This window comes from Engystomops pustulosus, chromosome 1 (genome assembly GCF_040894005.1).
Source record: "Engystomops pustulosus chromosome 1, aEngPut4.maternal, whole genome shotgun sequence".
NCBI classification, from domain to species: Eukaryota; Metazoa; Chordata; class Amphibia; order Anura; family Leptodactylidae; genus Engystomops; species Engystomops pustulosus.
Window position 1 is genome coordinate 300,245,690 of NC_092411.1, and position 27,046 is coordinate 300,272,735.

At 47.1% G+C, this 27,046-nt stretch overlaps 1 protein-coding gene across 1 annotated transcript in view; it reads right to left on the reverse strand.

Moving 5' to 3' along the window:
• Window positions 1-22,401, reverse strand: part of LOC140132964 (vomeronasal type-2 receptor 26-like) — an 87,453-nt gene extending 65,052 nt beyond the window's left edge. The window contains exons 1-2 of the mRNA XM_072152494.1: window positions 21,997-22,401; window positions 19,591-20,631 (exon numbers count right to left, since the gene is read on the reverse strand). Coding sequence (XP_072008595.1) covers window positions 19,591-20,631; window positions 21,997-22,401 — 1,446 coding nt within the window. The remainder of the gene's footprint in view (window positions 1-19,590; window positions 20,632-21,996) is intronic.
• Between the last annotated feature and the right edge of the window lie 4,645 nt (window positions 22,402-27,046).

A 27,046-nucleotide genomic window follows, 5' to 3' on the forward strand; every position in this document is an offset into this window, starting at 1 on the left:
TAATTCAATCAAACCCCTAATAAATTGTTTCACTTAGGTGTTTGAGATGGATATGTGTGTCACTAAGAGCTAAATAGAACGTTCGCAAGTCTCCCTGCAAATTCGTCACAATATAGTACTAGCTGCACTACTAGTACCAGCAAGCCCAGCCACAAGCAAATAAACAAAAAATAAAATATATAACGCTATTGTAGCCCTAACAAAGCCGGTTGGGTTCTTGTATGGCTAGTTTCTAACCTACACTGACAGCACACAACAGGATTTTAAGTCACTTTAAGTTGAAAAAAAAACAAAAAACGTCAGACTGTGCCTAATTCAATCAAACCCCTAATAAATTGTCCCACTTCGGTGTTTGAGGTGGATATGTGCGTCACTAAGAGCTAAACACAACGGTAGCAAGTCCCCCTGCAAATTCCTCACAATATGGTACTAGCTGCACTACTAGTGCCAGCAAGCCCAGCCACAAGCAAACCAAAAAAAAAAAATAAAACGTTATTGTAGCCCTAAGAAGGGCTGTTGGGTTCTTGTAGAATCACTCCTGCCTAACACTATTCTAATAGAACACCCTAACGCTTTCCCTGACCAGCAGCAGCTCTCTCCCTAGCGGCATCCAGACACAGAATGATCCGAGCAGCGCGGGCAGCGGCTAGTCTATCCCAGGGTCACCTGATCTGGCCAGCCAACCACTGCTATCGACGTGTAAGGGTACCACGTCATGCTGGGTTGTGTGCAGAGTCTCCTGGCTTGTGATTGGCTCTGTTTCTGGCCGCCAAAAATCAAAACGGCGGGAGATGCCATTTTCTCGAGCTGGCGAAGTATTGGTCCGAGCAACGAGCAGTTACGAGTATGCTAATGCTGGAATGAGCATCAAGCTCGGACGAGTGTGTCGCTCATCTCTAGTTTTAATATATTGGGGCTCATTTACTTACCCAGTCCTATAGCGATCAAGCTGTACGTTCTCCCTGCTGCGCCGAGGTCAGCCGAGGTCCGCTGGAGTTCACCATCTTCTTCTTGGTGCATGTAAGTGTTTGTCAATTGACACTTTTTTAAAAAATACCGTGATTTTTCCGAATCTGTCGGGTTTTCCGATGGCCACGCCCCCAATTTCCGTTGCATGCAACCTGACGTTGATGCACTGAAATCCGATCGTGTGTGCCAAAATCCCAGCGGAATTTGGCGCAAAACTGAAAAAAGTCGGGAAACCCGACGAAGGTGTGGCCGCAGAGCCCTCAGTAAATGAGCCCCATTGTGCTTCAATCTCAACATCAAAGATCAAAAGAGGACATTGTAGGTACAATGGTGGGCGAAGCAGGAGTAGGAGTGGGTTTAATTAACACAAAAGATACTGAAATACAGATTGTCACAAAGCCGACTGAAGTGTGAATGATACTTAACGTTTTAATGTATTCTAAATCACTTGAAGAATAGTGGAACACCCATGAAGAGGACGGTGTGCACCTCCGGAGGGTGAGGCTTCCAAATAAAATGACCTATCTAGACGCTATCACTAAGCTGCTGAAATACCAGTGGAAAAGCTGAAGATGCAACCAAGGGGAAGCACGGAAACTGGACTTATTGGAGGCTGCAGAAATGTGCTTATATCTCAGCACCCCTGAGCGTGTGGAACAAAATTCTGGGCCACAAAAAGACATCAAATCAGCAAAAAAGAGGGTTGTCTCACTTGGTGGTAGACTGTGTTGGAGTGGTTGGTCTGTATTAAAATTTAAGTATGTGGCCTTATGTAGGAAGGAGAGAGAGTTATATTGGAAAATTCTGGTGGAATATTCTTGTACATATTTCTGGAATAAACCTTCCAGCCATTTGGGAGGAATCTTCCAGAGACTTCCATTGAGGTGATAATGGAGTGAAAGGGCCATAAACACAGCTGCAGACAATGGTAGGGGGATGTGAACAGGTGTTGTAGTGTAGTCCTCTCACATTACCACCCTAGACCCTACATACTCTGCCCTCTCACAGTATACTCTACCCTACATACTCTGCCCTCTCACAGTACCACCCTACCCTACATACTCTACCCTCACACATTACCACCCTAGACCCTACATACTCTGCCCTCTCACAGTATACTCTACCCTACATACTCTGCCCTCTCACAGTACCACCCTACCCTACATACTCTACCCTCACACATTACCACCCTAGACCCTACATACTCTGCCCTCTCACAGTACCATCCTAGACCCTACATACTCTGCCCTCTCACAGTACCACCCTAGACACTACATACTCTGCCCTCTCACATTACCACCCTAGATACTACATACTCTACTCTCACACAGTACCACCCTAGAACCTACATACTCTGCCCTCTCACAGTACCACCCTAGACACTACATACTCTGCCCACTCACATTACCACCCTAGACACTACATACTCTGCCCTCTCACAGTACCACGCTAGACACTACATACTCTGCCCTCTCACATTACCACCCTAGACCCTACAAACTCTGCCCTCTCACAGTACCACCCTAGACCCTACATACTCTGCCCTCTCAAATTACCATGCTAGACCCTACATACTCTGCCCTCTCACAGTACAACCCTAGACCCTACATACTCTGCCCTCTCACAGTATACTCTACCCTACATACTCTGCCCTCTCACAGTACCACCCTACCCTACATACTCTACCCTCACACATTACCACCCTAGACCCTACATACTCTGCCCTCTCAAAGATTACTCTTCCCTACATACTCTGCCCTCTCACAGTACCACCCTACCCTACATACTCTACCCTCACACATTACCACCCTAGACCCTACATACTCTGCCCTCTCACAGTACCATCCTAGACCCTACATACTCTGCCCTCTCACAGTACCACCCTAGACCCTACATACTCTGCCCTCTCACAGTACCACCCTATCCTACATACTCTACTCTCACACAGTACCACCCTAGACCCTACATACTCTGCCCTCTCACAGTACCACCCTAGACACTACGAACTCTGCCCTCTCACATTACCACCCTAGACCCTACAAACTCTGCCCTCTCACAGTACCACCCTAGACCCTACATACTCTGCCCTCTCACATTACCATGCTAGATGCTACATAATCTGCCCTCTCACATTACCACTCTAGACCCTACATACTCTGCCCTCTCACAGTACCACCCTATACACAACATACTCTGCCCTCTCACGGTACCACCCTAGACACTACATACTCTGCCCTCTCATAGTACCACCCTAGACCCTACATACTCTGCCCTCTCACAGTACCACCATAGACACTACATACTCTGCCCTCTCACAGTACCACCCTAGACCCTACATACTCTGCCCTCTCACAGTACCACCCTAAACCCTACATATTCTGCCCTCTCACAGTACCACCATAGACACTACATAATCTGCCCTCTCACAGTACCACCATGGACGCTACATACTCTGCCCTCTCAAAGTACCACCATAGACACTACATACTCTGCCCTCTCACAGTACCACCATGGACGCTACATGCTCTGCCCTCTCACAGTACCACCATAGACACTACATACTCTGCCCTCTCACAGTACAACCTGCCCTACATAATCTGCCCTCTCACAGTACAACCTGCCCTACATACTCTGCCCCCTCACATTACCACCCTAGACAGTAAATACTCTGCCCTCTCACAGTACCACCCTAGACGCTAAATACTCTGCCCTCTCACAGTACACTCTACCCTACATACTCTGCCCTCTCACAGTACCACCCTATACACTATATACTCTGCCCTCTCACAGTACCACCATAGACACTACATACTCTGCCCTCTCACTGTACCACCCTAGACCCTACATACTCTGCCCTCTCATAGTACCACCCTAAACCCTACATACTCTGCCCTCTCACAGTACCACCATAGACACTACATACTCTGCCCTCTTACAGTACCACCATAGACACTACATACTCTGCCCTCTCACAGTACAACCTGCCCTACATACTCTGCCCTCTCACAGTACAACCTGCCCTACATACTCTGCCCCCTCACATTACCACCCTAGACAGTAAATACTCTGCCCTCTCACAGTACCACCCTAGACGCTAAATACTCTGCCCTCTCACAGTATCACCATAGACACTACATACTCTGCCCTCTCACAGTACCACCATGGACGCTACATACTCTGCCCTCTTACAGTACCACCATAGACACTACATACTCTGCCCTCTCACAGTACAACCTGCCCTACATACTCTGCCCTCTCACAGTACACTCTACCCTACATACTCTGCCCTCTCACAGTACCACCCTATACACTATATACTCTGCCCTCTCACAGTACCACCATAGACACTACATACTCTGCCCTCTCACAGTACCACCCTAGACCCTACATACTCTGCCCTCTCATAGTACCACCCTAAACCCTACATACTCTGCCCTCTCACAGTACCACCATAGACACTACATACTCTGCCGTCTCACAGTATCACCATAGACACTACATACTCTGCCCTCTCACAGTACCACCATGGACGCTACATACTCTGCCCTCTCACAGTACCACCATAGACACTACATACTCTGCCCTCTCACAGTACAACCTGCCCTACATACTCTGCCCTCTCACAGTACAACCTGCCCTACATACTCTGCCCTTTCACAGTACAACCTGCCCTACATACTCTGCCCTCTCACATTACCACCCTAGACAGTACATACTCTGCCCTCTCACAATACCACCCTAGACCCTAAATACTCTGCCCTCTCACAGTACACTCTACCCTACATACTCTGCCCTCTCACAGTACCACCCTATACACTATATACTCTGCCCTCTCACAGTACCACCATAGACACTACATACTCTGCCCTCTCACATTACCACCCTATACTCTACATACTCTGCCCTCTCACAGTACCACCCTAGACCCTACATACTCTGCACTCTCATAGTACCACCCTAAACCCTACATACTCTGCCCTCTCACAGTACCACCATAGACACTACATACTCTGCCGTCTCACAGTATCACCATAGACACTACATACTCTGCCCTCTCACATTACCACCCTATACACTACATACTCTGCCCTCTCAAAGTACAACCTGCCCTACATACTTTGCCCTCTCAAATTACCACCCTAGACACTACATACTCTGCCCTCTCACAGTACCACCCTAGACCCTAAATACTCTGCCCTCTCACAGTACACTCTACCCTACATACTCTGCCCTCTCACAGTACCACCCTATACACTACATACTCTGCCCTCTCACAGTACCACCCTATACACTACATACTCTGCCCTCTCACAGTACCACCATAGATACTACATAATCTGCCCTCTCACAGTACCACCATAGACCCTACATACTCTGCCCTCTTACAGTACCACCCTAAACCCTACATACTCTGCACTCTCACAGTACCACCATAGACACTACATACTCTGCCCTCTCACAGTACCACCATAGACACTACATACTCTGCACTCTCACATTACCACCCTATACACTACATACTCTGCCCTCTCACAGTACAACCTGCCCTACATACTCTGCCCTCTCACAGTACCACCCTAGACCCTACATACTCTGCCCTCTCACAGTACCACCCTAGACCCTACATACTCTGCCCTCTCACAGTACCACCCTAGACCCTAAATACTCTGCCCTCTCACAGTACACCCTACCATACATACTCTGCCCTCTCACAGTACCAGCCTATACACTACATACTCTGCCCTCTCACAGTACCACCATAGACACTACATAATCTGCCCACTCACAGTACCACCATAGACACTACATACTCTGCCCTCTTACAGTACCACCCTAAACCCTACATACTCTGCCCTCTCACAGTACCACCCTAGACCCTACATACTCTGCCCTCTCACAGTACAACCTGCCCTATACACTCTGCCATCTCACATTACCACCCTAGACCCTACATACTCTGCCCTCTCACAGTACCACCCTAAACCCTACATACTCTGCCCTCTCACAGTACAACCTGCCCTACATACTTTGTCATCTCACATTACCACCCTAGACCCTACATACTTTGCACTCTCACAGTACCACCATAGACACTACATACTCTGCCCTCCCACAGTACCACCATAGACACTACATACTCTGCCCTCTCACATTTCCACCCTATACTCTACATACTCTGCCCTCTCAAAGTACCACCCTAGACACTACATACTCTGCCCTCTCATAGTACCACCCTAAACCCTACATACTCTGCCCTCTCACAGTACCACCATAGACACTACATACTCTGCCGTCTCACAGTATCACCATAGACACTACATACTCTGCCCTCTCACAGTACAACCTGCCCTACATACTCTGCCCTCTCACAGTACCACCCTATACACTACATACTCTGCCCTCTCAAAGTACAACCTGCCCTACATACTCTGCCCTCTCACATTACCACCCTAGATACTACATACTCTGCCCTCTCACAGTACCACCCTAGACCCTAAATACTCTGCCCTTTCACAGTACACTCTACTCTACATACTCTGCCCTCTCACAGTCCCACCCTATACACTACATACTCTGCCCTCTCACAGTACCACCCTATACACTACATACTCTGCCCTCTCACAGTACCACCATAGACACTACATAATCTGCCCTCTCACAGTACCACCCTAAACCCTACATACTTTGCACTCTCACAGTACCACCATAGACACTACATAATCTGCCCTCTCACAGTACCACCCTAAACCCTACATACTCTGCACTCTCACATTACCACCCTAGACAATACATACTTTGCCCTTTCACAGTACAACCTGCCCTACGTACTCTGCTCTCTCACAGTACCACCCTAGACCCTACATACTCTGCCCTCTCACAGTACCACCCTAGACCCTACATACACTGCCCTCTCACAGTACCACCCTATACCCTAAATACTCTGTCCTCTCACAGTACAACCTGCCCTACATACTCTGCCATCTCACATTACCACCCTAGACCCTACATACACTGCCCTCTCACAGTACCACCCTAGACCCTACATACTCTGCCCTCTCACAGTACCACCCTAAACCCTATATACTCTGCACTCTCTCAGTACCACCATAGATACTACATGCTCTGTCCTCTCACAGTACAACCTGCTTTACATACTCTGCCCTCTCACAGTACCACCCTATACACTACATACTCTGCCCTCCCACAGTACACCCTATACACTACATACTCTGCCCTCTCACAGTACATCCTGCCCTACAAACTCTGCCCTCTCACAGTACACCCGATACACTACATACTCTGCCCTCTCACAGTACACCCTACACACTACATACTCTGCCCTCCCACAGTACACCCTATACACTACATACTCTGCCCTCTCACAGTACACCCTATACACTACATACTCTGCCCTCCCACAGTACACCCTATACACTACATACTCTGCCCTCTCACAGTACACCCTACACACTACATACTCTGCCCTCCCACAGTACACCCTATACACTACATACTCTGCCCTCTCACATTACCACCCTATACACTACATACTCTGCCCTCCCACATTACCTCCCTATACACTACATACTCTGCCCTCTCACAGTACACCCTATACACTACATACTCTGCCCTCTCACAGTACACCCTACACACTACATACTCTGCCCTCCCACAGTACACCCTATACACTACATACTCTGCCCTCTCACAGTACACCCTACACACTACATACTCTGCCCTCCCACAGTACACCCTATACACTACATACTCTGCCCTCCCACAGTACACCCTATACACTACATACTCTGCCCTCTCACAGCACACCCTATACACTACATACTCTGCCCTCCCAAAGTACACCCTATACACTACATAGTTTGCCCTCCCACAGTACCACCCTATACACTACATACTCTGCCCTCCCACAGTACACCCTATACACTACATACTCTCCCCTCCCACAGTACACCCTATACACTGCATACTCTGCCCTCTCACAATACCACCCTACACACTACATACTCTGCCCTCTCACATTACCACCCTATACACTACATACTCTGCCCTCTCACAGTACCACCCTATACACTACATACTCTGCCCTCTCACAGTACACCCTACACACTACATACTCTGCCCTCTCACAGTACCACCCTACACACTACATACTCTGCCCTCTCACAGTACCACCCTACACACTACATACTCTGCCCTCTCACATTACCACCCTATACACTACATACTCTGCCCTCTCACATTACCACCCTATACACTACATACTCTGCCCTCTCACATTACCACCCTATACACTACATACTCTGCCCTCTCACAGTACCACCCTACACACTACATACTCTGCCCTCTCACAGTACACCCTACACACTACATACTCTGCCCTCTCACATTACCACCCTACACACTACATACTCTGAGCTCTCACATTACCACCCTATACACTACATACTCTGCCCTCTCACAATACCACCCTATACACTACATACTCTGCCCTCTCACATTACCACCCTATACACTACATACTCTGCCCTCTCACAGTACCACTCTATACACTACATACTCTGCCCTCTCACAGTACACCCTACACACTACATACTCTGCCCTCTCACAGTACCACCCTACACACTACATACTCTGCCCTCTCACATTACCACCCTATACACTACATACTCTGCCCTCTCACATTACCACCCTATACACTACATACTCTGCCCTCTCACATTACCACCCTATACACTACATACTCTGCCCTCTCACAGTATCACCCCAGACCCTACATACTCTGCCCTCTCACAGTATCACCCCAGACCCTACATACTCTGCCCTCTCACAGTACCACCCTATACACTACATACTCTGCCCTGTCACAGTACCACCCTATACACTACATACTCTGCCCTCTCACATTACCACCCTACACACTACATACTCTGCCCTCTCACATTACCACCCTATACACTACATACTATGCCCTCTCACAGTACACCCTATACACTTCATACTCTGCCCTCTCACATTACCTCCCTATACACTTCATACTCTGCCTTCTCACATTACCTCCCTATACACTACATACTCTGCCCTCTCACATTACCTCCCTATACACTACATACTCTGCCCTCTCACAGTACCACCCTATACACTACATACTCTGCCCTCTCACAGTACACCCTACACACTACATACTCTGCCCTTTCACAGTACACCCTATACACTATATACTCTGCCCTCTCACATTACCACCCTATACACTACATACTCTGCCCTGTCACAGTACCACCCTATACACTACATACTCTGCCCTCTCACAATACACCCTACACACTACATACTCTGCCCTGTCACAGTACCACCCTATACACTACATACTCTGCCCTCTCACATTACCACCCTATACACTACATACTCTGCCCTCTCACAGTACACCCTAGACACTACATACTCTGCCCTCTCACAGTACCACCATAAACACTACATACTCTGCCCTCTCACAGTACAACCTGCCCTACATACTCTGCCCTCTCACAGTACACCCTATACACTACATACTCTGCCCTCTAACAGTATACCCTACACACTACATACTCTGCCCTCTCACAGTACCACCATAGACACTACATACTCTGCCCTCTCACAGTACCACCATAGACACTACATACTCTGCCCTCTCACAGTACAACCTGCTCTACATACTCTGCCCTCTTACAGAACACCCTACACTACATACTCTGCCCTCTCACATTACCACCCTACACTACATACTCTGCACTCTCATAGTACCACCCTATACACTACATACTCTGCCCTCTCACAGTACACCCTACACTACATACTCTGCACTCTCATAGTACCACCCTATACACTACATACTCTGCCCTCTCACAGTACACCCTACACTACATACTCTGCACTCTCATAGTACCACCCTATACACTACATACTCTGCCCTCTCACATTACCACCCTAGACACTACATACTCTGCCCTCTCACAGTACACCCTAGACACTACATACTCTGCCCTCTCACATTACCACCATAGACACTACATACTCTGCCCTCTCACATTACCACCCTAGACCCTACATACTCTGCCCTCTCACAGTACCACCCTAGACCCTACATACTCTGCCCTCTCACATTACCACCATAGACACTACATACTCTGCCCTCTCACAGTATCACCCCAGACCCTACATACTCTGCCCTCTCACAGTACCACCCTAGACACTACATACTCTGCCCTCTCACAGTACACCCTAGACACTACATACTCTGCCCTCTCACATTACCACCATAGACACTACATACTCTGCCCTCTCACATTACCACCCTAGACCCTACATACTCTGCCCTCTCACAGTACCACCCTAGACCCTACATACTCTGCCCTCTCACATTACCACCATAGACACTACATACTCTGCCCTCTCACAGTATCACCCTAGACCCTACATACTCTGCCCTCTCACAGTACACCCTATACACTACATATTTTGCCCTCCCACAGTACACCCTACACACTACATACTCTGCCCTCTCACAGTACACCCTAGACACTACATACTCTGCCCTCTCACAGTACACCCTAGACACTACATACTCTGCCCTCTCACAGTACACCCTAGACACTACATACTCTGCCCTCTCACATTACCAACATAGACACTACATACTCTGTCCTCTCACAGTACACCCTTCACACTACATACTCTGCCCTCTCACAGTATACCCTAGACACTACATACTCTGCCCTCTCACATTACCACCATAAACACTACATACTCTGCCCTCTCACAGTAACACCATAGACACTACATACTCTGCACTCTCACAGTAACACCATAGACACTACATACTCTGCCCTCTCACAGTACAACCTGCCCTACATACTCTGCCCTCTTACAGTACACCCTACACTACATACTCTGCCCTCTCACAGTACACCCTACACTACATACTCTGCACTCTCATAGTACCACCCTATACACTACATACTCTGCCCTCTCACATTACCACCCTATACACTACATACTCTGCCCTCTCACAGTACACCCTACACTACATACTCTGCACTCTCATAGTACCACCCTATACACTACATACTCTGCCCTCTCACAGTACACCCTACACTACATACTCTGCACTCTCATAGTACCACCGTATACACTACATACTCTGCCCTCTCACATTACCACCCTATACACTACATACTCTGCCCTCTCACAGTACACCCTATACACTACATACTCTGCCCTCTCACAGTACCACCCTAGAAACTACATACTCTGCCCTCCCACAGTACACCCTATACACTACATACTCTGCCCTCTCACAGTACACCCTATACACTACATACTCTGCCCTCTCACAGTACCACCCTAGACACTACATACTCTGCCCTCTCACAGTACCACCCTAGAAACTACATACTCTGCCCTCCCACAGTACACCCTATACACTACATACTCTGCCCTCTCACAGTACACCCTATACACTACATACTCTGCCCTCTCACATTACCACCCTAGACCCTACATACTCTGCCCTCTCACATTACCACCCTATACACTACATACTCTGCCCTCTCACAGTACCACCCTAGACACTACAGACTCTGCCCTCCCACAGTACCACCCTACACACTACATACTCTGCCCTCTCACAGTACACCCTATACACTACATACTCTGCCCTCTCACAGTACCACCATAGACACTACATACTCTGACTTTTCAAAGCAGAACCCACCCATAATAAAGGAATACTACTACATAAACATGCCAGCTTTATAGGTCCCCCCGTGCCAAATTTACGTCCCCCTTAGCTTATGGCTCTGGGGTGCCTGGACCTGATATAAGGGCAATGCTTCTTAGTAGGTTTGATCTGTCCAAGCTGGAGGGTTATAGACAAGACCAATAGACTAGGGAGGACTTCAACATCAGTGACTGAGAAATAGAATCATCTTTGTCCCCCTGGTGATTTCAGTATATTCTCCTCTCTCAGTGGGAATATCTCCTATTGGTCATCAGATTCCTTTCCTAGTGAGATATATTCTTTCTGAGATGAGCTAGCCTCATCCTGATCCAGAATATGATGGCTTCAGCCTGTGACTTCTGTGTATCTCTGGCTAAGTATGCTCTGGAAAACACAGGAGAAACAGATATTAGACTCATACTCTATAGGCAATGGGTGAGGACATAACCTCTGCCTTGTTATCCTTCTCCTCCTTCCACCTCTCATAGGGGTCTGTGACAGCCGCTCAGGAGAGGACGTCTAGTGGAAACACAAAGGACACATTAGTAGGAGGTGTACAACAAGCCAGATATATGTGAACACTGCTGGGTTTGATGGATGCAGCTAAGCTTATGGTATGAGGACCTCTGCTGCCTGGATATAAGAGTTTCCTTCTCTCTAATGCCAATTATGGAGAACATGTGCAACATCCCCCACCGGGGCCTAGCCTTTCCTTGGGGCCTGGAGGCTGCCGGAGCCCAGAATACCGGAGTGGCTGGTGATTGCGACCTAGGGCACGCTAGTGTCACGGTGCTTGGTATGGGGGACTGGAGGGCTGTCCTACAGCCTGGCAGGTCTCCAGCAGGTGGTGTGTGCAAGAAATATGGAGGGAGAGGCTGATATACTGGTTCTCCCTGGGGCAACCCCTGAGTGTCTGTAAGATAGGTCCCTGCTTAATGGATGGGAGAGACCATGGTGGTAGACAGCCGTATCCAGGGATCAGACGGAGGCAACGTTGTGCAAATCAACTTACAGTTCTTTATTGAACAGCAGACAACGGCCAAACGTAACAGCAGTAGATTCCACAAGCCGGTAGAAGGTAGCTTATCCGCAGGTTACTCTGTGCCTGGTAGAAGATGCAGGCTGGATTGATTTAGGGGGAACTGTGTCCAATAATGGAAGCTGCAGTTCTGGGCTTGAGTCTCCTGACTCGCCCTCAGGTATCAGGCAGCTTCCTGAGGTACCTCTTCTTACTGGTAGTGGGTCTGGACACCAGCTCTACTGACTGTATTCAAGACCATGTGATTCCACCCAGCAGAGGTATTTATACTCCCCTGGTCAGGTGGTAGCACTCCTCCAACCAGCTTCCAGAACCTTGCAAGAGAGGTCATCAGTCTCCCTAACAGCTGCTAAACTAGAGAGGGCACTTTTCGCAACTTCTCACCTCCCTATGCATTGGCAGGGGTGTTGCACATGACAGAACCTAGAGACCCAGTATCAGTCTGCTATGTGTCCTTAAACCATTCTAGCCAAGGGTGCAGGCCTGGGGAAGCCTAATCTACCACTGTACAATATACAGATCTCAGGTACCTCATAATTATATACCCGTTAGCGAAGGCTTAGTACAGTGAATATAATCCTCTATATCTATTACATACCTAATAGAGAAGACTAGGCATATGCTCAGCCCACCTGAGAGCAGATTATACACATATCATACACAAGCATAGATAAAATTCACAGACTCTGTACTTTATAGGCAGGTTTCATGCAGGTTACTGACTTATCATGTAGCTTCTCATCAATAATATAGATATGTGCATCTATCCGGTAGATACTACATATCTGAGCCTTTGACAGGTAGATACGACACCTGAGCATTCGGCAGGTAGATACGACACCTGAGCTTTCGGCAGGTAGATACGACACCTGAGCTTTCGGCAGGTAGATACGACACCTGAGCTTTCGGCAGGTAGATACGACACCTGAGCTTTCGGCAGGTAGATACGACACCTGAGCTTTCGGCAGGTAGATACGACACCTGAGCGTTCGTCAGGTAGATACGACACCTGAGCTTTCGGCAGGTAGATACGACACCTGAGCTTTCGGCAGGTAGATACGACACCTGAGCGTTCGGCAGGTAGATACGACACCTGAGCTTTCGGCAGGTAGATACGACACCTGAGCTTTCGGCAGGTAGATACGACACCTGAGCTTTCGGCAGGTAGATACGACACCTGAGCTTTCGGCAGGTAGATACGACACCTGAGCTTTCGGCAGGTAGATAGGACACCTGAGTGTTTGGCAGGTAGATAGGACAACTGAGCTTTCGGCAGGTAGATAGGACACCTGAGCTTTCAGCAGGTAGATGGGACACCTGAGCTTTCGGCAGGTAGATACGACACCTGAGCTTTCGGCAGGTAGATAGGACACCTGAGCTTTCAGCAGGTAGATGGGACACCTGAGCTTTCGGCAGGTAGATACGACACCTGAGCTTTCGGCAGGTAGATAGGACACCTGAGCTTTCAGCAGGTAGATATGACACCTGAGCTTTCAGCAAGTAGATAGGACACCTGAGCGTTCGGCAGGTAGATATGACACCTGAGCGTTCGTCAGGTAGATACGACACCTGAGCTTTTGGCAGGTAGATACGACACCTGAGCGTTCGGCAGGTAGATATGACACCTGAGCGTTCGGCAGGTAGATACGACACCTGAGCTTTTGGCAGGTAGATAGGACACCTGAGTGTTTGGCAGGTAGATAGGACACCTGAGCTTTTGGCAGGTAGATAGGACACCTGAGTGTTTGGCAGGTAGATAGGACACCTGAGCTTTTGGCAGGTAGGTAGGACACCTGAGTGTTTGGCAGGTAGATAGGACACCTGAGCGTTCGGCTTACCTTGTCTCAGAAGTTGTTTAGCAGCTGAGGCCTGTTGTGAGGTTAAAAGAAGAAAAATACAGCTCACCAAATACAGATGATCATGTGGACTGGAGGTATGAAGGACATTGCATGGAAGAAAACATTGGGGCAGATTTATCAAGCAGTCTGAAAGTCATAATATTTCCAGTTGCCCATGGCAACCAATCACAGCTCAGCTTTCATTTCACCAGTGCTCATGAATATTTTAAAGGGGAGCTGTGATTGGTTGCCACGGGCAACTGGAAATATTATGACTTTCAGACTGCTTGATAAATCTGCCCCATTGAGTTGCTTCAGGTGAGTTCATTGTGAGGGTCCACACTGAGGGGATTCCAGCGAGTCCAGTAAAAACATTAATCATTCCATGATTAGATAAAAACAGGGTAATGTGCACAGGGTACAGAAAGATGACGCATTTCGGACAGAGCTGCGTCCTTAATCGTAACTACATACAAATGAAATGACACATGTTTATATCAGAAAAGGATGTGACGCAACAAGGAAAGGAAAAGCAGGAAAACCAATACAAAACAAGCCAATGCAAGATAATCATGTAGATACATGCCACAGAGATGATAAAAAATACTATAGATATAATAAATCTGGTTTGAAATTTAGACCGTGAGGGGAACTGGTTTTTAAGGTCAGAATCCAGCAACCCTCACGTGATAGGAGAAGTCTTCTCCAGTCTCCACCTCTAGTAGGGCAGTTACCTCTTTCTATGCCTTGTACGGTCGTAGAGCTGAAAGAAGAGGAGTGAACATCGCGAAAATGTTTAGATACGCTGGATATTTTATTTCCACAGAAGGAATCAGGAGAAATGTTGGCACCATTCGTGTTCCACCATTCTTTTTTTTTTAGTTACGTATAGTGCAACCAATATTTTGTATTTTGCATGAGTTGCAGGTAATGAAAAATACTGGGACACATTTACTTACCTGGTCCCTGCGCAATCCCTGAGGTGCTTCTTCTTCCCGGTGCTTTTAAGTGCGTGACTTCTGACACAATTTTAAAGTTAAATCCCGCGCATAGTCCGAACCTGGCGGGTTGTCTGACGGTCACGCCCCCCGATTTGCGTTGCATGAAAGTCAGCGCGATTGCACCCAAATCCGATCGTGTGCGCCTGCATGTGTCGCTTCCCCGCTCAGGACCCCGGAGTTCACCTTATTCCTGGTGAATGTAAGTGCATTGTCTGTGTATAATGTGCTGTGCGGCGAGTCACTAAGATCCTGCGCCCGATATCCTGCATGTGTCTCTTCACCGCTCTGGTCCCCGGAGTTCACCTTCTTCTTCCTGGTGCATGTAAGTGCATTGTCCGTGTATAATGCGCTGTGCGGCGAGTCACTAAGATCCTGTCCCCGATATCCTGCATGTGTCGCTTCCCCGCTCAGGTCCCTGGAGTTCACCTTCTTCTTCCTGGTGCATGTAAGTGCTCTGTCCGTGTATAATGCGCTGTGCGGGGAGTCACTAAGATCCTGCGCCCGATATCCTGCATGTGTCGCTTCCCCGCTCAGGTCCCTGGAGTTCACCTTATTCCTGGTGAATGTAAGTGCATTGTCCATGTATAATGTGCTGTGCGGGGAGTCACTAAGATCGTGCGTCCGAAATCCTGCATGTGTCACTTCCCCGCTCAGGTCCCTGGAGTTCACCTTCTTCTTCCTGGTGCATGGAAGTGGATTGTCCGTGTATAATGCTCTGTGCGGGGAGTCACTAAGATCCTGCGCCCGATATCCTGCATGTGTCACTTCCCCGCTCAGGTTCCCGGAGTTCACCTTCTTCTTCCTGGTGCATGTAAGTGCATTGTCCGTGTATAATGCGCTGTGCAGGGAGTCACTAAGATCCTGTGCCCGATATCCTGCATGTGTCGCTTCCCCGCTCAGGTCCCCGGAGTTCACCTTCTTTTTCCTGGTGCATGTAAGTGCATTGTCCGTGTATAATGCGCTGTGCGGGGAGTCACTAAGATCCTGCGCCCGATATCCTGCATGTGTCACTTCCCCGCTCAGGTCCCTGGAGTTCACCTTCTTCTTCCTGGTGCATGTAAGTGCATTGTCCTTGTATAATGTCCTGTGCGGGGAGTCACTAAGATCCTGCGTCCGATATCCTGCATGTGTCGCTTCCACGCTCAGGTCCCCGGAGTTCACCTTCTTCTTCCTGGAGCATGTAAGTGCATTGTCCGTGTATAATGCGCTGTGCGGGAGTCACTAAGATCCTGCACCCGATATCCTGCATGTGTTGCTTCCCCGCTCAGGTCCCTGGAGTTCACCTTCTTCTTCCTGGAGCATGTAAGTGCATTGTCTGTGTATAATGTGCTGTGCGGGGAGTCACTAAGATCCTGCACCCGATATCCTGCATGTGTCGCTTCCCTGCTCAGGTCCCTGGAGTTCACCTTCTTCTTCCTGGAGCATGTAAGTGCTGATCTTGCGACACAATTTATTTTTTAAATTCAGCGTTTTGTCCGAATCAGTCGGGTTGTCCGACGTCCATCCCCCTCCGATTTGTGTGGCATTAAAGCCGGCGCCGATGCGCCACAATACGATCGCGTGCACCAAAATCCCCTGTGCAAATCGGGAAAATTTGCGAAACCTGATGGAAATGCGTCCAACGGACCCTTAGTAAATGTGCCCCTATATGTGGTGCTGAATACAACTGCTTTGTTATGGTTCTCAATAGTAGATTCTGAAATTATAGTAGAGGCTTTGGTATTGCCAAATAAGAAATCTTCATCTTCGCGAGACTTACACAAGACAATAGATTTGGCCCTTTTTATGATGAGTTTACAGCAACCTCTGATTTGTAGTCTGGTGTGGACATGTTTATACTCCGAATGGAGTGTATAGGGGGGGAGCTACAGGACCGTTCAGCATGATTGAATTCACCGATTGGTACCTTTTTAGTGGTGGGTTTTTTGTGACAGCTTGAAGCATGCAGAGTAGAATCGCCAGCTGTCGGTTTTCTGTATAAAGATGTAACAATTTGGTTAATGTTGTGAGGTTGCACAATGATGGCGGCTGCAGTTGGTGAATGCAGACCTGCAGATGGCGCACAGCCTGGTGCTCACAATCATCACATCGCTCAGGAGCTGCAGGAGTAGCCAAATGTTAGTAACGTACAATGCTTTAAATCAAAACCAAAAAAACAAGTTGGTGTGTAAAGGCTAAATGGTATACAAATTTTATTTATTTAGACCCCTGAGGAAGTCGCAGGCTCGCGACGTAACGCGTGGGGTGCCTCCGGCCACTCGTCCTTCGCCTTTTTTCACCTTTGTCCCCCCATGGTTTACTTTGTATCTTTTTAGTCATTCAATTATCTTTTGGCTGGTCCATTTACCATTTAGTGGCTTACTCCCCCTTTTTTGTCCATTTCCTGGGTTTCATGTCTCTATTTAGGAGTTTGCCTATTTCTTCAAATACTTGATAGACCGTTGTGCCATTTTGTATTTATTGTTGGCTATATATTTTTCTTAACTTTACATGGGGGCTACCGTTCTTACCCAATGGTGACTGGTGGCCGTGTGTGGATCGGTTGGATTGGCACCGTTCCACTTGTTATGTGTATTTTATACACTTTTTAAATGTTTTTATGCAATGTGATGCATGGCATTTTTCACATGTGTGTCCCATATTTTCTAAATAAATAAACGTGTATACCATTTAGCCTTTACACACCAACTTGTTTTTTTGGTCTTGATTTAATGTTGTATAGGGTGTGTTGGCTATACGATTAATTGCATGATATACTCAAATTTCCACGTTCTTTGTATACAGTTAATGTACAATGCTTTGCCACCTGCAAAAGCGATATCTGCCCAGTGGCTGATAATAGCGAATCATACCCAGTAACATGCAGTGATTTCTATACAGCAGGCGATAACAGGGTATAACATATCACAGGTGTATTATGGACCCGCGCTGCCTTGTATACAGCCTGGAATATACTCACTGATAGGATGTGCTCTCTACATCCAGATACATGAATGGTTAATATCAGGAGCAGCGCTGCAGGAGAGATGCAGGAGGATCTCATGTGCCAGAGATGTCCAGGCTCTTCCTGGACAAGCACCAGCATGTGCAATGGAATACAGCCCAGGTAGGTGCTCAACCTCACACCTGCACCAAACAGCTCCAAACCAGCAATTATACTGACAACACCTGTGTCGTCAGCAGACATGGGGTACACATACCCAAGACAGGGCGCCCAAGCTGGCGAGGTACACAGCAAGACTGCTCCATAGTCATTATACTGAGTGACACTTACCCCGGATATGAGGAGGTGATCCTCCAGGGGACTCAGTCCCACTTGCATCACATAAGCGTGCCCGAGGCTCTAGTAACCATAATGCCATGAGGTGCATGAGAGCAGCTACAGAGGCAAGAGGTGCTAAGAAGCAACCAGGCCGCACCGAGCCTCCAGGCTTCATGAGGTGTACGGTGGCCCTTCAGGCAAGTGACCTGCGGAGCAGGGAGCCTGGAGACAGTCACAGGACGTATGTCAGTCCTTATAATGCAGGACACACAGAGGTGACCTGACTCTTCTATAATGAACCTAAAGAGAAAAAACTAAATACAAGGGCTGTGTGTGCTCCGTCCTATAGGTGGAGTCAGCCAAGGCATTCATTGGTTTATTGTCTACTACTGCTTGTTACCTGTTCTCTTCTGGTTGTACCTAGGGGAAGAATCCCATATGTGCTGCCCAACGGACGATAAGGAAATATGTGTTTCTCTATTACAGACACAATACCTGGACCTCGTCCGGCTCATAGGATCTGCAGTTAGAGGTCTTTAGCACTAACTCAAATTTTGATGAGCAGGAGGTCCCTGTGGTCATCCCTAATATGGTGCCTACTCTCTTCCCTATATAAAACTGTCACTTCTATATGTAACCTGCAGTATAAGAGGATCAACAGCAAACCAAAGCGTTACACATCCATATACATATAATGTAAGGCTACTTACCTCCTGTGTGTGTCTCCAGGTTATAGACTGGGGATTTATGTAAAGCTTCTGACCACTGGCAGCCCATGGGGTAAAATTTCCTACTTCCCCGTCCCCTGTGGCCTCTTCTGTAAACATCCAGTTCATGATCTTATATGGATGTCGAGCTTCCCCCTGGTCAGTAAAGTAATATGAAGGAGACATTGGGTCCCGGGAATTCTTCATCCTCTGTATGTAGCGCTGTAACTTCCCTGTGTATTGTACAAGTCCAGTTATTGGGTTTTCTTTATATTTGTCTTTTATATGTAAGAACATTTCATGTAGAGACTTTGCCAGGATTTCTACTGCCTCATACAATCGCGGGGTCACCCCGGAGGAGAGGAGGGTTCTCAGATTTGGGGAACTATAGATATACAACATCATTTCTCCACTTGTGTTTGTGTAAATTGAAATAAAGTTATTATATTTTTTGTTTTCTGCTATAAAATCTAATATTTCCCAGTAGGTTTCACCCTGAAATATTTGGGGTAATTTCCTGTAATTGGTCACAAAATCTTCCTCTCCTACAAAAGGCTGTGATGAGAAGTCCACCGCTAGACTCACATTCAGGTTCTCGTAGTGATACTCCATAAGGACAGGACTGGAGACCCAGGATGGGGGAAGGACGAGGGTTTTGTTCACTAATACAAGTTTTTGGTTGTATAGTAAACTTATTTCAATAATAGACATGGTCCCGCACATTATAATGACACTGACTTGTGGATTTCTTATAACATGTGAAATCTCATCTGTATATTTAGAATCATATTCAGAATTTTCATCTGTCATTGTTATGGTGAAGGCGACACAGATCCCGTTCTCTCTCATGTACTTTGTCAGTATCTGCAGTTCTCTCTCTCCGTTATCATCATCTGATACTAAAATCCCGACCCAGGTCCAGCCAAAATACTTCAACAGCTCAATGATCACCATATTGTGGGTGTGGCTGCTTTGGACTGTTCGGAAGACGTGTGGATAGAGGAGTCTATCAGATAACGAGGGGTCGATGGCTCCATAGCTGATCTACAGGACACAAAGCAACAATCATTCTGGACAGATTTTTGTCTGATATAAACTAAATATCAAAAACTTTTTTACCCAACGAAAGTCGGAAGAAATAATGAATTATTTGTTTAATTATTGGTGAACTGTGGTGTAATAAGTCTCTAGAAAGTGTCTGGAAGAGTTTATTGCATTCGGGAATAGTACAGGCATTGATAGCATTTGACCCCAGACCTGGTCTTTCCAAACTTTAAAGGACCCACGGACCAGAGCCCGAACACACATCATGATTCGAAATCTGGGTTAGTGTGCAGAAAAGTATGCAAAGCAGACATCCAACCATAGCCATGTCCTCTGTCGTATTGCCTGTGATTGGCTAGGCTGGACATGTGACACTTCACTATAAGAGCAGGGTCACATGGTCACATGTCCAGATGCCATTACATACAGAAAACAGCATTACATACTTATTAAACAGCATTAATTGCCCTGACAGAGCACTGTGATGTATAGAAGAAGCTGCTCTTAGTAGGAACAGGTGAAAATCTGAAATAATTGCCCCTGTAAGGGAACTCTGAAGAATTGCATCAGTGCAGGGATATTCCTACTGATTCTGAGGATTCAACAGCAATACTAACAAAGACCAGAAAGGATTATTTTCATTTACTACATCAGCCAAAAAGTGTGGCCCTTTATAGTTGTTAAAGTTTGTCCTGTTGGAGAATATTGCGCTTTTGTACATATTTCATGTCAGGGTTTGGGTTCATTGGACCACTGCGGGAGATGGTACTAGCTGACACCTGGGCCCGGAATCTAAGTGGCACTTGGTCTTCACCAGAGCCCTCCACAAAGCGGGATGGTCTTGCTGCAGCTCTGTCAACTTGCATAGGCTCCACTTCAGACTGTGCGCCCGGAGGCTGAAGCGGCCTTTGGGAGACCGGAGCCCAACAAGGTAGCTGTGGAAGCAGAGTCTGTGGTTGCTTGTGATGCAATTCCCCAGCATGCTCCATGAACCACACATCTATTCGGGTGGCCAGGGTGATGAGACCACTCAGAGTAGATGGCAGGTCACGAGCGGCCAATGCGTCCTTTACCTGGGAGGCTGGGAAGACCCTTTATGAAAGTAGCAGCCAGGGCAGCGTCATTCCAGGAAAGTTCAGAAGCCAGAGTACAGAACTTGACGGCATACTCGCCGGGTGTCGAGTCTCCTTGGCGCAGATCTAGCAGCGCCGTTTCAGCTGAGGAGGCTCATGCGGGTTCCTCAAGCATGGAGCGGAATTAAGCCAGGAATGCATTATGGGTGGCTATGACTAGATCGCCTCTGTCCCATAGAGGGATAGCCCAGGCCAGGGCCTGCTCAGAAAGTAGACTGACTGTGAGTGTCACCTTGGAGCATTCGGTGACAAACTGGGAAGGCATCAGTTCTATGTACAGCGAGCTGGGTAATAAAGCGTACTGGGTAATAAAGCCCCTGCACAACTTGGGATCGCCATCATACTTTTCAGGCATAGAAAGTCTGAGCATAGGTTCTGCCAATGGTAGACAAGTCGGAGTAACAGGAGGGGTTGCAGGAACTGCCGCGGGAGTGGTCGCTAGAACCAGAAGCTGGTGCACAGAGGAAATAAACTGTTGCAGTGTGATGGTGACTTGACCAAGTAGTTCTTCATGAGAAGCAATCTGCTGGGACTGCTGGGCAACAACCCTGGAAATATCAACCAGTATCGGAAGCGGCACCTCAGCGGGGTCAATGGTCGGATCTTCCTGCCAGGATTCAGGGTCAGTGTACGCCATGCACCACCGCGAGCGGAACCGGAATCTACGTGGCACATGGTCTTCATTAAAGCCCGCTGCAAAGTGGGACGGTCTTGCTATGGCAGGGTGCCACCACGGCGTTCCACAGGTGATACTAGCCCGCGGTGGCCGCCAAGGTCGCAGTACAGAATTGTAATCCAGGCTCAACGTCAGGCACAGGCACAAACTCAGGGTAGGCGTCAGAGATGCAGAGGTCAGAGGTCAAGTCCAAGGTAACAACAGGAATGCAGGCAAGGCAGGCAAGGAACAAGTACTCACAAGAAGCTTTCAGTAAGGTAAATGAGCTCACAGATCCGGCAGGGAATCCTGGGAACAGCCGATGCTGATGAGGACAAGCATAAATGTCTTTGTTGCTGTATCCAGGGTTGGACCGGGCTACCTGGGGCCCACCAGTGAATTTGATTTTAGGGGCCCACCTACTACTACATAGAATTATTCTGAATTAAGGGAATTTCTAAGCACTAACGGGGACAGTGAAATAAAGGATAAGCTGATCCCTTTCTCCCTCCCTCTCTGCTAGTGCTAGGCTCTTGGTTTGTGTACAGGGGCTGCAGTGGAGATGTTACCTCAGGGCATTAATGTTAGGGATAGTATAAGAGTTACTCCTGGTTTCCAGGGCTTTCTGCTGGCGACTGGGCTGTGTTTAGGGATGTAAGTGTTCGCACTGCACACCAACCTTCCATGAAACTGATGACAATACATGTAACCCTACTCTGGCATCCTGCACCACATAGACAAGTCACAAATGGCTCTCTGAACCTATAGATATAACAGTACATACTCTGAGAGCTCTCTCACAATAGAAGGTAAGTTAGTGACTACAATATGTTCTTAAACAGGAAGAAGTAGAATCTGGTACCTCACAGGTGACATGTCTTCTCCTTAACATCCAGAATCGTCATAAAATCTGGTTGCAGAAGTTTCTTGCAGATGTGTATAGCTGTGGGAAGAAAATCCCCCTCACTTCACCCCTAAAAATATCACAGTTAATGATAGTATAATGTCACCTGGATAAAATAATGTCCCACGCTGTACTTCTAAAGAATCTACATAAGAAACCCCTCTGTGCCCCAGCATATCAAAAATTACATTTTTACCCCAAAATATATTACTATACTACAGTCTGCAGTGAATAAATAATACTGTACCATTAAAAAGTATGTGTGTATATAGCCTGCCAGCCCCCTTTAGTATATAGCCTGCCAGCTCCCTGTAGTATGTAGCCTGCCAGCTCCCTGTAGTATATAGTCTGCCAGCCCTGGCAGGCTATATCCTAATGAGGGCTGGCCGGCGATATCCTATTGGGGTCTGGCAGGCTATATCCTACTGGGGGCTGGCAGGCTATATCCTACTGGGGGCTGGCAGGCTGTTTACTACTGGGGGCTGGCTGTCAGGCTATATAATACTGGGGGCTGGCTGGCAGGTTATATAATACTAGGGGCAGGCTGGAAGGCTATATAATACTGGGGGCTGGCTGGCAAGTTATAAACTACTGGGGGCTGGTTGGCAGGTTATATACTACTGGGGCCTGGCTTGCTGGCAGGCTATATACTACTGTGGGATGGCTGGCAGGTTATATAATACTAGGGGCAGGCTGGCAGGCTATATAATACTGGGGGCTGGCTGGCAAGTTATAAACTACTGGGGGCTGGTTGGCAGGTTATATACTACTGGGGCCTGGCTTGCTGGCAGGCTACATACTACTGTGGGATGGCTGGCAGGCTACATAATACTGGGGGCTGGCTAGCTATATACTACTGGGGGCTGGCTAGCTATATACAACTGGGGAATGGCTATGCACTACTGGGGGTGTCACGGCGAGGATGCCACCGCCTCGTCACGTGATTGGGGTGCAACTGTACGGGTTAATTTAGCCTCACCATTCACTCAGGACACAAATTGAGCATAAATCACACCTCATACAGCTCCAGCACCAGACCCGCTGCCACCACTTATTGCATTTATACTGGGACCAATAAGTATCCCACTCTACATCAATTCTTGCTTCTCAAGCAGTCACCTTGTCACACCACTAGACATGCACACTCAGCTCTCTAGCAGTCACCCTGTCACACCACTAGACGTGCACACTCAGCACTCCAGCAGTTACACAGCTAACCACACTTCACAAGGCTATGAGCTCGCAGAGAATACAGGGACCAAAATTAAAGTGAAAAGCTTTAATTACAAAAAGTTGATCAGTGCATAAAAAATATTAAAAACAAAAGAATTATAAAATGACACACAATACGGCAAAACAGTTATAAAATAAAAAGGGAGAAAAATAACAGAAACTTACAACTTAAAGTAAATCCTGATCCCTGGAGGTGGGAGAAATAAGGAATACACTCAGCTTTTCATGCAGCCCCCAAAATGTGAACGCGATTTCCTGTATCTCGTATTGTTTTATAACTTCTCAGTTTGGTTGAGGTTTCAGAACCTCCCGTTCATTAATTAGTCCAGAGGGTCATTCAGGATTGGGCAAAGTTTTAATGAGGGGGAGAGTCCAGGAATATTTAACCCCTTCCCGACATTTGACGTAATAGTACTGCATCGCGGGAGGTGCGTTCCCGCAAAATGCAGTACTATTACGTCAAGCTTCTGACGCCGGCTCCTGAACGGAGCCGGCGCCAGAAGCTGCGGGTGTCGGCTATATATTATAGCTGACACCCGCCTCTAACACCCGCGATCGGAGATTTCTCCGATCGCGGGTGTTAACCCCTAACATGCCGCGGTCGCGCTGACCGCAACGTGTTAGAGGCATCTGAAGTTAATTAAAGGTGAATCGGACCCCCCCCGCGGCGCTTACCAGGGGGTCCGCTGGTCCGCTGCTCCTCCGGAAGCCGGGTCCCTGCCTTCTGCGCAGCATGCTCAGTGTCTTACATTACACAGTGCAATACATCTGTATTGCACTGTGTAACCTGTAAAAAAGCTTGAACAAGTGATCAGAAGATCACTTGTTCAAGCTTAGATGTCAGTCACTGCAAAAAAAGGAAAAATAAATAAATAAAGGTTTTTTACAATAAAAATAAATAATAAAAGAAAGTGAAAGTCCCCCCAAACACCACATTTCCCTTTACACAAGTAATAAAGTATAAAAAACACTAAATCACGAAAAAACCCCACTTATTTGATATCGATGCGTCCGTAACAATCTGTACAATAAATCATAATCATAATTGGATCCGCTCGGTGAACGTGGTAGAAAAAAACCCCAAAAACTTGCCAAAAATTAAAACTTTTTATCAAATTGCTTTACAAAAAATGTTCTAAAAAGTGATCCGAAAAAGTTACAAGCACCAAAATGATACCAATAAAAAGCTTACAACCAGCTCCGTAAACCAAAAAATACTATAATTATGCCGCTATAAAAATGGCAATACTAAAACAAATGCAATTTTTTCTATTCTAGTTTTCCTTCAATAAAATTGGACAAATAAAAATAAAACTATATAAATGAGGTATCACCGTAATCGTAGTGATCCGTAGAATAAAGATAATATATTACTGTTATGCTACAGTGAACACCCCCCCAAAAAATGCTAAAAATACAAAACAAGAATTGATGATTTTATTTTCCTCCACACGTAAAAAGTTAATAAAATTGCTTCGATAAGCTAAAACCCCACTAAAATAAAGTTTTTTTTACAGTGCATCTCGTCTCGCAAAAAATAAGCCCTTATTTGTCTAAATTGCTTAAAAAATAAATAAAGATTGTATAGCCTATTCCCAACGAGCGTTGTTATAGAACGATGCGGCGGGTAGTGACTTGCCAACACCGGTCAGACACAGTGATCGGGGTAAGACTGCGGCTGTTCCTGACAGCTATCCATCCTGCCCCAAGGACCAGAAGGGTTACGTCCCCCCCACACACCCCCAGTTTATTATCGCTGCTATTGGCTCATCAATTCAGACCAGCCAATAGAAGAGAATTTACTTATGACGTCAGTAATACCGATCACCATGTCTGTAGACATGGTGATCGGGGCAGGGTGGCGGCTGTTCCTGACAGCCACCAATTTTGCCTTGCGGTCCAGAGGGGTTTTGTTGCCCCCCTCTGTCCATGTTTGCCGCTATTGGCTGGTCGATTTGGTCCAGCCAAAAGCAGCAATATTCGTCACAATGGGCATCGCTAGAGTGAATAAGAGCAACACTTGGCGATAATTTCCCTACAGAAAACGAAGATATGGTACAAAAGCGCTGGCCGTGTAAATTGTACAGATGATGCTGTACAACTCTTACGAGCTGTTCCAATGTGCAGGTCCTGCCGTATCATTTCTCCGTTTTCAAGAGGAAGATATTAGGAAACTAATATTGGGACAAGAAGGACGGGGCCCCAGTACCTCTGGTTTAGATGTTCCTGTGTTTTGCCAGGACAGCATTTTCCCGGTGAATTCTGCTGCTTCTAAACGTAGGAGTCAATAAAGAGTCTGTTCCAAAAGAGGAGTTAGGATGGACACTATATACTAAGGATGGACACTACATACTACTAAGAGACCTGTGACACCTCCAGAGTGAAAAAAGTTTAGTTGGTCCCTTGGTATATTCTACCTCCTTATACACTAGACATTCACAATTCACGCCCAAGCTGTTGTGAATTAATTTTGGTAAAATGAATAATTGT